At 41.6% G+C, this 13,674-nt stretch overlaps 2 protein-coding genes across 9 annotated transcripts in view; one reads left to right on the top strand and one right to left on the bottom strand.

Annotated features, from left to right (window-relative positions):
• Positions 1-4,777: 4,777 nt before the first annotated feature.
• On the top strand, positions 4,778-11,815 carry LOC109872116 (olfactomedin-like protein 2B). Of its 2 annotated transcripts, none has more exons than XM_020463229.2 (8): positions 4,778-5,216; positions 6,250-6,513; positions 6,776-6,883; positions 7,340-7,528; positions 8,015-8,210; positions 8,453-8,956; positions 9,147-9,323; positions 9,494-11,815. In XM_020463229.2, the coding sequence occupies exons 1-8, from the start codon at positions 5,046-5,048 to the stop codon at positions 10,090-10,092; spliced, it is 2,208 nt and encodes a 735-aa protein (XP_020318818.1). In that variant the 5' UTR covers positions 4,778-5,045; the 3' UTR covers positions 10,093-11,815. The 2 variants fall into 2 exon arrangements, with proteins under 2 accessions (XP_020318818.1, XP_020318819.1); XM_020463230.2 differs by having other exon boundaries at positions 4,790-5,216; positions 8,456-8,956; positions 9,494-10,249.
• Positions 11,816-11,833: 18 nt separating this feature from the next.
• LOC109871784 (cyclic AMP-dependent transcription factor ATF-6 alpha) overlaps positions 11,834-13,674 on the bottom strand; it is a 48,286-nt gene continuing 46,445 nt past the window's right edge. For 4 of the 7 annotated variants that reach the window (XM_031806664.1, XM_020462776.2, XM_020462774.2 and 1 more), the window contains exon 16: positions 11,834-12,998. In XM_031806664.1, the coding sequence (XP_031662524.1) occupies positions 12,829-12,998 (170 nt within the window). In that variant the 3' untranslated portion in view covers positions 11,834-12,828. The remainder of the gene's footprint in view (positions 12,999-13,674) is intronic. The other 3 variants (XM_020462775.2, XM_020462778.2, XM_020462777.2) reach the window with 1 other exon arrangement.

The following is a 13,674-nucleotide window of genomic DNA, read 5'->3' on the forward strand; positions in this document are numbered from 1 at the left end:
GATGCTTTAATGGCTTTACAACCTGCAGGCCTGGAGGAAAAGGAGGGTTGGTCAAGCCGGCTCTGATATACATTGTAGACTTGCAGAACCTTGTACTCTAAAACCTACGTCTGGCTCTTTCAATAGTGACTGCCTGTGTGTGTGTGTTTGTGTGTGTGTCAGTGCGTGCGGGAGTCAGTGAGTGAGTGAGCTTTTACAGGGTGTAAGAGAAGCAATTATTTATAGTATTAAAAGGGGAAAAGACAAGACCTATGGTATTATGATGTAACAAGACCTATGGTATTATGATGTAACAGAAGGGGAGGTGGGGTAGTTTCACTAAAATCTCATGTCCTGCTTATGCATAACATTGACTGACTTTCCTTGAGAGCATATCCTCTTTGTCCTGGTCTTCAAGAAAGGAATATCTCACAAATCCTTTAAACACAGATACAATGGTCCTGGCTGTGAGTGAACAATGCATAGGCTTTACTGTACAAAACCAACATTTCTAATATGGGCCCAAATCTATCAAAAGTGGTTAGAGTTCCACAGCTAAGACAAAAATATCCAGCCAGGTTGTTCAAGATTGATGGTGAAATTGGATGTCTATCCGTGTCCTGACGACCTCGGGTAATGCCTTCCAAACCAGCCACTAGGGGCAACAGTGAGCGATATTGCTATCAAGTGGGCATGAGTTTTGCTAGGGCATTGTGGATGTGGATGTGGATGTGGGTGGTGGTGGATCAGAAGGTTGTGTGTTCAATCCCAGTCGTAAACACTGGTTTTCATTGGAGAAATATGGAATGATACAGAGCAGGAGCAACTTCCAAATTTGACGTTTGGAGAACGTGGATGAATGTCTAATTATGCAGTAAGACTGTGAAAGCTTGTTGAAATAACCTTCTTCCCATGCTGCTAGAAAGTAAGTTGGAATAAATACGCCGGCGTAAAGTTGATTTTGTTTCATACCGGTCATACTGCAGGGAATGCATTATTTTATTGATTTACACAAACCCAAGCTTGCATTCATTCTCTCAGTGCTGGAAGGATGTTGCTTTTGTCTTCCCCAGGAAACATGGTTACAGACGCCAACAACTGTTCCACTTAAAGCCGAAAATCTATGAAACCTGTATATTCTATTAAATAGGCTTATGGAAGTCAAACCCAGCCCCAACAACTGGAAATAAAGCCTGTAGCTGTTTCACTTGGTATTCTGGCCAAATGTCTCCATGTTTCCATCAATGTGTATAATCTGTTCCATATGGAGCGATGTAAAAGGAGGGAGTAAAAGAAGGCCAAAGCCCAGGGGGAGGTGTATGTTTTGTAGTAGTTCTTGTTACTACAAAACATTTCCTGCTCTCCAACAGAAGATCTTACATAGAGGCCAATGAATGTAATATTTATGGAGGACTTTGATGGGGTCTCTTTAATGAACAGATTGCAGGAGATTTCCCAGTTCGGTAACCTGCTGAATATATTTCCTGTGGTCGGTTGCACCAACCCATCTGAACTCCAACCAGACAATAGTATATCACCTTGGATAATGCAAGCTTGTTCTTGTGTTACTGTGAATATAAAGGTTGAACTGAAGAGGCATGTTCAGACGTTTCACCCAAAATAACTTTGCTGTCAGAGTCCCTCTTTAAGGAATTCACTATCTTTGTGGTTCACTGAATACATCATGTGGAATACTTAAAAAGGAATCTTTCACCTTCAAAGTTCTTTGGGGAGGAAAGGAAACTGTATCAAATGTAAAACAGTCCTAAACCAACCAAGTGTTTGACCATGCTGACCATAACATTCATTATTTATTACTTCTAAAAAGAAAAGAAGTAAATCAGTGAGACCTTATACCCAACAAACAACTCTGACCTACTACGCAGACTAATAATACACAATTACATTTTCTACTTTTCTTCAACCCCAACGACAAAATAAAATATTATCACTGAGATTAGAAGCTGCACTCTCTGACATGTTGTTTTTTAAACAAAAAGGGATCTGTGATGTCACTCACACATTGTACCCATTAAAGAGGACCTCTAGCAGCTGTGGCATAGTTGTAGGTTTCTGTCAAAGCAACAACTTCAACCTCCCGAGCTGCCACATACTGCTACTGCTGGAGGGCTCTGTACCTACACAATAGACTGTTGTCCTAACAGCTTTGAATGAGGGATGCCAAGCTAAACGGATCTGCACCTCTCACCCTTACATAAACACAGGCATATACAGTGGGGCAAAAAAGTATTTAGTCAGCCACCAATTGTGCAAGTTCTCCCACTTAAAAAGATGAGAGAGGCCTGTAATTTTCATCATAGGTACACTTCAATTATGACAGACAAAATAAGTTTTTTTTGGGGGGGATTTTTAATGAATTTATTTTCAAATTATGGTGGAAAATAAGTATTTGGTCAATAACAAAAGTTTATTTCAATACTTTGTTATATACCCTTTGTTGGCAATGACAGAGGTCAAACGTTTTCTGTAAGTCTTCACAAGGTTTTCACACACTGTTGCTGGTATTTTGGCCCATTCCTCCATGCAGATCTCCTCTAGAGCAGTGATGTTTTGGGGCTGTTGCTAGGCAACACGGACTTTCAACTCCATCCAAAGATTTTCTATGGGGTTGAGATCTGGAGACTGGCTAGGCCACTCCAGGATGCTTCTTACGAAGCCACTCCTTTGTTGCCCGGGCGGTGTGTTTGGGATCATTGTCATGCTGAAAGCCACGTTTCATCTTCAATGCCCTTGCTGATGGAAGGAGGTTTTCACTCAAAATCTCACGATACATGGCCCCATTCATTCTTTCCTTTACACGGATCAGTCGTCCTGGTCCCTTTGCAGAAAAACAGCCCCAAAGCATGATGTTTCCACCCCCATACTTCACAGTAGGTATGGTGTTCTTTGGATGTAACTCAGCATTCTTTGTCCTCCAAACACGACGAGTTGAGTTTTTACCAAAAAGTTATATTTTGGTTTAATCTGACCATACCATATATTCTCCCAATCTTCTTCTGGATCATCCAAATTCTCTCTAACAAACTTCAGAGGGGCCTGGACATGTACTGGCTTAAGCAGGGGGACACGTCTGGCACTGATGGTAGGCTTTGCTACTTTGGTCACAGCTCTCTGCAGGTCATTCACTAGGTCCCCCCGTGTGGTTCTGGGATTTTTGCTCACCGTTCCTATGATAATTTTGACCCCACGGGGTGAGATCTTGCGTGGAGCCCCAGATCGAGGGAGATTGTCAGTGGTCTTGTATGTCTTCCATTTCCTAATAATTGCTCATACAGTTGATTTCTTCAAACCAAGCTGCTTACCTATTGCAGATTCAGTCTTCCCAGCCTGGTGCAGGTCTACAATTTTGTTTCTGATGTCCTTTGACAGCTCTTTGGTCTTGGCCATAGTGGAGTTTGGAGTGTGACTGTTTGAGGTTGTGGACAGGTGTCTTTTATACTGATAACAAGTTCAAACAGGTGCCATTAATACAGGTAACGAGTGGAGGACAGAGGAGCCTCTTAAAGAAGAAGTTACAGGTCTGTGAGAGCTTGCTTGTTTGTAGGTGACCAAATACTTATTTTCCACCATAATTTGCAAATAAATTCAGTAAAAATCCTACAATGTGATTTTCAGGATTTTTTTTCTCATTTTGTCTGTCATAGTTGAAGTGTACCTATGATGAAAATTACAGGCCTCTCTCATCTTTTTAAGTGGGAGAACTTGCACGATTGGTGGCTGAGTAAATACTTTTTTTGCCCCACTGTACACATTCCATAGCACAGTGAATTATTCATCAAGTATTACTCAACCAGGAGAACTATCCTTCAGAGGGTGAGGAGGTTATTGTAACTGGTTGGAGTGGCTTGTGTTAATAAGAGCACAGGCTGTTGAACCTTTCTATTCTCTCTTTAAGAGAACCTTTCAGAACTACCTACCAAACACAGAATAACGTGTTTAAATTGGAGCAAAGGTGAGATTAAATTACTTGAAAATACATATTTGACTGTTTCTGGCCCCCAGACGTTATATTTGGGAAACAAGTTCATTAGCCCCAAACAAGATAATCAAAAGTAAGTTGTAAGTAAAACATACAATATTGGCCTTTGTGTTCATACTTTAGGCATTTGAGTAGAATATTCTGCATTAGAAAACACTTATAGTCACTTATAGTCCACCTACTGATATAAGGAACAATTGCAAGACCTGTGGCATGTGTATCAAGACCAGTATACCAGTAAATAACTGCTGAACAGTTATGACAGGATCCACAATGTGAGGGAAATGCACATTATTATGAAATACACTATGTATCATGGCTGTTCACTCTAAATAATATATAACGGAAAATACTCATTTATCTTGATTCCCACATTGCTGTAATGGTGGGAGAATTAATGTCCATCACATAAACCGCCGATGACAGAGATAATCCCCTAGATGGCGCTATGGGGTAAATATGGGGCTCACATTTTCTCATTATTTCAACCACAAATAGCCTATTCTAAAATTGTGTCAGATTTATGAGCTTCATTCTGCAGTCCATCAAATAATATCACCTATAATAATACCCTACTTGTCAGGAATTCTATAGCAAACATTTACCAATGGCCAGAAGAGGCATTTATACAACTATACAGTTAAGAAGAAAGAACATTAATGACCAAATATTATGTTTGAAAACTATTGTTTAATCTCTTGTAACATTCTGTGAGACAGACTGCACCCTGTATCCAATAATGATAAAGTCCGTCCCACCTATTCATAACCAACCATTAGAACGTTCACTTTCCTGTTCATTCACCTCCAACCATCAACAGGGGTCATACCTATCACTTACAGCGAGGGCAACACAATCATTTCCACAATCATTTTCAGGACTCTAAATACATCTCGGATTAACTTCCATTGCGAGATCAAATTTTTTGTATTTTATCATGGACATCTTATTATAGCATTTGAATATTTCAAACTACTTTATTATTTTTAAAATTCGCTGCAGAGCGTTTCAAATACATCATTTTTTGATTAGCAATTTATCAATTGTGCACCTGGTAATTTAGGAGATGGTGTCTAGGTTGCAGATATTGCTCTTGTTGTGGTGTGCGGTCGCTCTCACTTGGGCACAAGATGCATTCAGCGACGTAATGGATAATGGCATAAAAGAGGAACTAGAACAGACCGACGGACCACTGCTAGATGATGAGATGGACAACCAGGAGAACGTTTTAACTCAGGTATTTACGACCTTCCTCGGTATTTTTAACAGGATTGATTAGATAGCCTAATTTTACGCACAGCCCATACCTATCTAAAGCCAAGTGCGACGGTTAATGAGAATAACTAAGGAAGAATAATATAATTTTCCCAAGCATTTTAATTCCGTTTAGTTTAGGATATTAATAATTGACACTTCATGGTCTATGAATCTTGGCCTTGGAAAAGTTTACCTTATTACGTTGAGCACTTATCATGCGTACTTACGCATGCACACCGAGCGTTGTCATTTTAGTATATAGTTACTTTAGTTTTAAAATGTTCTCCTAAATGTGAAATATGTTCGTAAGACAAAAATATTTTTCATACCCATATAAAGAGTTAAAAAGCAGTATTTCTTCTACATTTTCTACATTAGTCGATTTCAATGTGCAATGTGCATAAAATATTTGGTATCAGAGAGATGAGATGGTAGTTTTTCCTATGTAGTGATAAATGTATACATGCTCATTAATATTCTATGTTGATCCATCCTATAAGTAACTGCACCAGAGGAGGCTGGTGGGAGGAGCTATATGAGGATGGGCTCATTGTAGTGGCTGGATTGAGACTGGAACAAAGAGAACTTATCAAACCAACATGTTTGACTCAGTTCCATTTATTCCATTCCAAGGAAAAGGGGATACCTAGTCTGACTAGGTAACTTAATGCCTTGAACTGAAATGTGTCTTCAGCTTTAACCTCTGAATCAGAGAGGTGCAGGGGCTTCCTTAATCAACATCCACAGTGCCCAGGAAACAGTGGGTTAACTGCCTTGCTCAGAGGCAGAACGACAGATTTTGACCTTGTCAGCTCGGGGATTCGATCCAGCAACATTTCGGTTACTGACCCAACGCTCTAACCACTAGGCTGTCCTCCTACATCTCCTTCCACCAGCCTCCACTGAACTGACCCAATGCATGTGTCAATGCCTTGTGTCTGTGTGAATTGTGAAACGGTGTGCTCCTAAATTGGTGGACTACCCATGCTCTACCCATCTCTTCTCAATTATAGCTGCTGGGAGATTATGACAAAGTGAAAACGCTGTCGGAAGGCTCAGACTGTCGCTGTAAATGTGTTGTCAGACCTCTGAGCAGAAGTGCCTGCCGGCGGATAGAGGAGGGCGTCGCTAAGGCCGAAGACTTTTACACAGTGGAGACCCAATCGGGGCCCAGTTGTAAAAAGTGTGCCTGTATAGCCCCGCCCTCTGCTCTGAATCCCTGCGAGGGAGATTACAGGTTCAAGAAGCTGCAGGAGGCGGGGAAAGATGACATCAAGGTAAAAACATAAGCGCCTACCTCTTAGGATAAAGAACACTACACTGGTCCATCATAAAATAACCCATAGGCTTTGTCAAACAAGGAGTTAGCCAGGTCCCTTTGCAATGGAATATTTCCTCAAACTTTATTTGATCTGAATGAAAATGTCCACATCTGTGATTGAAAACATGTGGTTGAAAACAGCGTGAGACAGGACTACGACATGTACATGTACGTTATCTAAAAGGTACTGCAATGATTCTGATCTCTTTCTCTTACAGCTCTCAACAGTAATGGAGTTACTGGAGGGAGCGTTTTACGGGATGGATCTATTAAAGTTGCACTCAGTTACAACCAAACTCCTCAACCGGGTTGACAATATAGAAAAGGTTTGTTATCTGACACTCATAGGCATTTCAGAATGGGCAGTCATAGCTTGCATAGCTTACAGCAGGGTTCCCTAACTGCTGGCCCGAGGGTGATTATATTTTTTGGGGGGGAGGCATAAAAGACTGTAAAAACACCAACAAATCAGCTCCAAGTGATTTTCATTTTGGAAATCTGTTCCAAATAATTCACACACATGATAGAGAGATATATGTGATCGTATACAAATGTAAGCAAGGTTTGAAATGATTATGTTTTAGTCAAATATTATATCTGTTGGTGCTCCTTGTGGTCAATTTGCAGTCTACAAGTTATTTGTAATGATGTTCCAGCCCCCTGACCATCCGCTCAAGAAAATAATCTGCCCCCGGTTGCATCTAGTCGATGAGCCCTGCCTTAGAGTCTATGGTCATGGTACTGGCTTCTCACCATTTTGCTTTGTCTCTGTGGGTGTCCAGACCTTTTCTTGTAACCACACGGAGAAGGATAAAGTGAGTATGAGGAGCCCCTCTAGTGAGGAAAAGGAGAGAGAGAAGGAGAGAGAGAAGGAGAGAAGAGCCCAGCAGTGGATGGAAAAGAGAAAACGTCTGACTGAGCTGGAGCCGTCCCTGCAGAAGGATACAGCTGCAGCTTATGCTAACACAGAGGTAAGACACACACACGTACACACACAAAGTCTATGCTAACCAAGGCAGTCAGTCTCTTTGGACATGTAGTGGAAACGTTGGCAAGACATTAAGGTAGCCAGTAGCCTGGCGCTGTCTTTAATACAGTGTGGCAGGATCAAAACCAGTCTGCTTTTTGGACTACAACAGTTTCCAGATGTCTCAGAAAACAATGAATTTTCTTCAGACTTCAGAGTATTTGACAATAAATTACTTTCTTACTTTGAACCTCGACTGCATACATTTTCAGAAAACCATATGTTCAAAACCATAGCATTTGTTTCTGTAGCCTAGTATTACAATTTAAAATCAGAAACAGAAAACTTTACTGCCATGCGACAAATGGCTGCTAAGAACTTATTGTAACTAAAAATGAACAGGTATAGTATGTAGTACATTTGTCTCACTAAAACCTTTATGATAACACAATGGTAACATTTGGTCCTTTGTGATTGGATCCTCCTATAGAAGAAGTATGAGGAGCGCTACATTGGGGCCAAGGGCCAGGGGACCACCAGGCCCATGCTGAAGAGGAGCCAGCAGCAAAACAGGGAGGAGCCCCAGAGGCCCCTGAAAGGCAAGGTGGGACTCAACGGCATGGTCATCAGAGGAGTGACTTTCTACAAGGCCAACACGGTGGACGATGGAGCCGCTGAGGAGCTCAGTAAGTCCATTAAAATACTGGACATATACTAGAACAACTAACATAGCAGTGGTCTATCCAGTTCAGAACATACAGCACATCTTCCCAGGGATTTTAGTGTTGTCGACGGCTTCTTTTTGAGGGTCTCTATATTGGGTCTGTGCCTATAGACATGTTTTGTTCTGGGGTTTAATATGAGATTGGAGAGGCTTCTTGAGTATATTGGTGTACTGTAGATGATGCTTGTGATGCTCATTCACCAGCAGCAGACGAAGCCCTGAGCGGTGATGGTTCCATGGACCTGCTCATTGATGACCAGCTCCTGAGACCCACACAGCCCAGACCTGTAGCAGGCACCCCGACACCAACATCGCAAGACAGGAAGTGGAACCCAGACAGCCAGGCCACTCGTGCCTCCAAAACAGCCCCTAGTCCCCAAGGGAATCCCACCACATCTGCCCCTAGAGCTACCGAGACACCATCAACCACTGTCTTCATCCCGACCACAACCATTCCAACCACAACTACGACCGCAGCAACCACCACTACTGCAAAGGTTGCAACAAGCGCAAGCACCACTCAACCAGTGGCCACTAGGAAACCTGAAACCTTGTCTGTTTTGACCACATCTCTAACCGCTGCAGTGCGACAGGTCAACAGCACCACAGCCCCACCCAGCAAGGTGACTGGTGCACCCAAACCCAAGCATCACATCAGCTGGGCAGAGGGCCCCTCAGAGGTCCCCTCGGCGATCCTTAAAGTCCCTGGTAAAAAAATATCTTTGGTTGATCAGATTTTTTATTTTCCAAAGGAAAATTCTAATTTGATGCTGAAAAAGGCATGATTTGTATTATACACTACATTGATCTTTTTGGGAGGGAAATAGTGTTATTTGTTTGATCGTTAAATACCTGAGGGGAGTACAGATTAACTTTATCTCTGTATGTTTATTTACAGGCATGTGCAAAGACACTCTGGCCTCCATCTCGGACCCAGTGACCCATAACACCTACGGCCGGAAGGAAGGGGCCTGGATGAAGGACCCAAAAGGCAACGGAAATGTCATATATGTCACCAACTACTACTACGGTAACCACCTACTGGAATTCCACGACATGGACAACTTCAAACAAGGTATTTTCACAATAGAATAGTCTCAAAGCCAAGTAACTGCTTTGGTTCTAGGTGCCATGATTACGAGACAGACATGGCAATAGATTCATGTAATGGTGTCATTTGATTTGTGCAATGTGTGCTGCTCAGTATTGAATACTTTATTATTTCTCTGGTCTGTTTCCTGTCAGGACACTTCACCAATTCCTACAAGCTACCGTACAACTGGATCGGCACAGGCCACGTGGTGTACAACGGAGCTTTCTATTACAACCGCGCCTTCTCCCGTGACATCATCAAGTTCGACCTGCATCTGCTCTACGTGGCGGCCTGGACGACGCTGCACGATGCCGTGTTAGAGGAGGAGGACGCCTCCTGGAGGGGGCGAGGACACTCGGATATCGACTTTGCGGTGGATGAGAGCGGCCTGTGGTTAGTGTACCCTGCTCTGGATGAGGAGGGCTTCCATCAGGAAGTAATCATCCTAAGCCGTGTGAACCCGACCGACCTCAGCCTCCAGAGTACGTTCAGAACGGGCCTGAGGAGACACTTCTACGGAAACTCCTTTGTCATTTGTGGTGTTCTGTATGCTGTGGACAACTACGAACGCACCCACGCCAATATATCCTACGCCTTCGATACGCACACACACACCCAGATGATCCCCAGAATACCTTTCACAAACAACTACACATACACGACGCAAATCGACTACAACCCCAAGGACAAAAAGCTGTACGCATGGGACAACGGTCACCAGGTGACCTACAATGTTATATTTGCATATTAAAAAGCAGACGAGTAGTGATCCATATAATAAAGGGACGAGCACTTTTTTGTATTAAAGATCCTAAATATATACACTACCATTCAAAAGTTTAAGAACACCTACTCATTCAAGGGTTTTTCTTTATTTGTACTATTTTCTACATTGTAGAATAATAGTGAAGTCATCAAAACTATGAAATAACACATATGGAATCATGTAGTAACCAAAAAATTGTTAAACAAATCAAAATATATTTTTTATTTGAGATTCTTCAATTAGCCACCCTTTGCCTGGATGACAGCTTTGCACACTCTATTTTAACCAGCTTCACCTGGAATGCTTTTCCAACAGTCTTGAAGGAGATTCCACATATGCTGGGCACTTGTTGGCTGCTTTTCCTAGACTTTGCAGTCCGACCCATCGCAAACCATCTAAATTTGGTTGAGGTCGGGGGATTGTGGAGGCCAGGTCATCTGATGCAGCACTCCATCACTCTCCTTCTTGGTCAAATAGCCCTTACACAGCCTGGAGGTGTGTTGGGTCATTGTCCTGTTGAAAAACAAATGATAGTCCCAGTAAGTCCAAACCAGATGGGATGGCTTATCGCTGCAGAATGCTGTGTTAGCCATGCTGGTTAAGTGTGCCTTGAATTCTAAATAAATCCCAGACAATGTCACCAGCAAAGCATCCCCACACCATAACACCTCCTCCTCCATGCTTCACGGTGGGAAATACACATGTGGAGATCATCCGTTCACCCACACCGCGTCTCACAAAGACACAGCGGTTGGAACCAAAAATCTCTAATTTGGACTCCAGGCCAAAGGACAAATTTCCAGCGATCTAATGTCCATTCCTCGTGTTTCTTGGCCCAAGCAAGTCTCTTCTTTTATTGGTGTCCTTTAGTGGTTTCTTTGCAGCAATTCAATCATGAAGGCCTGATTCACACAGTCTACTCTGAACAGTTGATGTTGAGATGTGTCTGTGCATTTATTTGGGCTGCAATTTCAGAGGCTGGTAACTCTAATGAACGTATCCTCTGCAGGCAGAGGTAACTGGTTATTCCTTTACTGTGGTGGTCCTCGTGAGAGCCAGTTTTATATCGCTTGATGGTTTTTGTGACTGACTGGCTCAAACGCATTAAGAAGGAAAGAATTTCCACAAATTAACTTTTAACAAAGCACACCTGTTAATTGAAATGCATTCCAGTTGACTACCTCATGAAACTGCTTGAGAGAATGCCAAGAGTGTGCAAAGCTGTCAAAGGCAACGGGTGGCTATTTGAAGAATCTCAAATATAAAATATATTTTGATTTGTTTGGTTACTACATGTCTTATTTCATAGTTGTCTTCACTATTCTACAATGTTGAAAAAATAAAATAAATAAAGCAAAACCCTTGAATGAGTAGGTGTCCTCAAACTTTTGAAGGGTAGTGTACATTTGATGTCTTAGTGGATTGTAGATCAGTCTACAGGGCCATTGTGTTTTGCACTTTATAATCTCTGTTGCTCTGTTTGTGTTTTATTTCTCTAAATGTCTCCCATTTTGTCCCAACACATGTTATTGTATTTTTATATGGAATGGTCACTGTTTTTAACTGCCCAAATGGCAGCAGGCAAGATCATTCAGCGAAGTAAGACACGGTTATTTCTTACTGCTTGTTAGAAGTTTAAAAAGTGTATGTTGTGTATACTGTAATTTAAAATGAAGCTTTTAATCAAATAAATGCCTTCAAACATTAATGCTGACATACACTAGTCATCAGTATTAGAACATGTTACTGTCCATGGTTTTATTTCTGAAAAACTCTGAAAACCATGACAAACCATTAAGCAACTCAAACAAAACAAATTCATTTTTACACCCAAAATGTACACTTTTCTGAAAATAATGGCCACATCATACCTTACATCATGTTTGTGTGATACTGCTACTGCACAAAAATAATAATCATTCAACTGAACCGCATTTGCACTTGACCCCCTACCCCTTTCTAGCTGACTTTCCTGATAACTACTTTGAGGAAAGCATACTTACTATGTCTCTGATATGTGGTTGTCCCACCTAGCTATCTTAAGATGAATGCACAAACTGTACGTTGATCTGGATAAGAACATCTACTAAATGACAAAAATGTAAATGTATTGCTTACATTGTTTAGGATTTTAGTAAGTCATTTTGTTCACTCAACATGGCTTCATAAAAAGTAAGAATCATAACTCCACCAGATATGCCTATTAACAACTTTAATATATGTGAAAAGGATCTTGTTAACGTGGCTTGGTTCCATCAATAGGGTCCAGAATCAATTATTGTTTTGTATAAAGGTATTAGGTTACATTTGGTAAAATTATGGCTCAATTAAAAGAGCTCAATAGCTGTAGGGTCAAGACAGTGAAGGAATTTTTTGAAGGGGTTACACAGGGTTTAACATTAAGTCCCATATTTATTCTAACAAATGACCTAGATGCCTGCATTGGCAGCCTGTCAATTGAACATAAACCAGATGCTCTAAACCAAGCAATATGGAGGCAAACAGTTGCTGGACAACTTCTTTATAAGTCTTGATAGATTTGTAACATCGGAGGTACAAGGACTTGTGAAATGTGGAAGACAGAGGATGTGCGAAATTGATGCAGAACATTTCCAGAGAGGATACAACAGAGCTACATTTATTGTCACAGTTTATCAATATATCAAATGTTGGCTAAATTATAGGCTTTCAGATTGGCAGCTATTCTGGTTGAAGTGAAGTTCAGGCAGAGTCTGATAGAACACCAACCGATGCTGCAGCCTGGAAGTCAGTGGTGTTGGCACGTAGGAACTCTGGGATGCTGGAGGTTTTGATGTGGAGGATCTTGGTGTCCATGACCTCACAGTCAATCTGCATCATCACCTCAAATTTGTCGTCCTTGATGACAGAGTCTGTAATGAAATACAATAAGTAAAAAAATATGGTTAAAATCTAAATGATATTCAGTCATCTTGGGTCAAGACATCCAATGAGGATCTCGAGGGGATCCCCTTCTAGTGTCTCTCTGTGAGGATCCAATCCCAAAGTTCGTCCTCTTAGCGCTCTAGAGCCCAAATGCAAGTCATTATTTGGTTCACTGCCTTCTCCCAGAGACCCTATCTGGTGTCAGGTGGCTGAGGAGCCTGCAGGAAGGCTGGAGGCTGAACACCAGCTCCTGGAAGAACACTGGCTGAAGCCATCAGCCTGGCTAGAAAGGCCAGGTCCATGTGGCTTAGCCAGCGGGAGGAATGTATTGGCACATGTAGGGATCAGGCTCTGGATCTAAAGGTGATTAATGCATATGGAAATTAAATTGAAAGGGTTATGCAACGATCACATTTTGTGAACACATGGACGTTCAAAGTATGTGTGTTTCTACTGTATGTTTGATGAAAACGAATATAAGCCCATAGTACCTGAATACACTACTGTAGATATACTATTCAAAAATATTACCCACTAAAGATAAATTCTATTTAACACTTTTGTTACTGTTATTTTTTTTTTGAGAGCTGAATCCGCCCGTATATCTGTGGAAGGAATCTGAGTTTTAGCTGCCAGGTGTACACCTCCATTGTCTCGAGATTG

The sequence above is a fragment of the Oncorhynchus kisutch genome, linkage group LG27 (assembly GCF_002021735.2).
Source record: "Oncorhynchus kisutch isolate 150728-3 linkage group LG27, Okis_V2, whole genome shotgun sequence".
Classification (NCBI taxonomy): domain Eukaryota; kingdom Metazoa; phylum Chordata; class Actinopteri; order Salmoniformes; family Salmonidae; genus Oncorhynchus; species Oncorhynchus kisutch.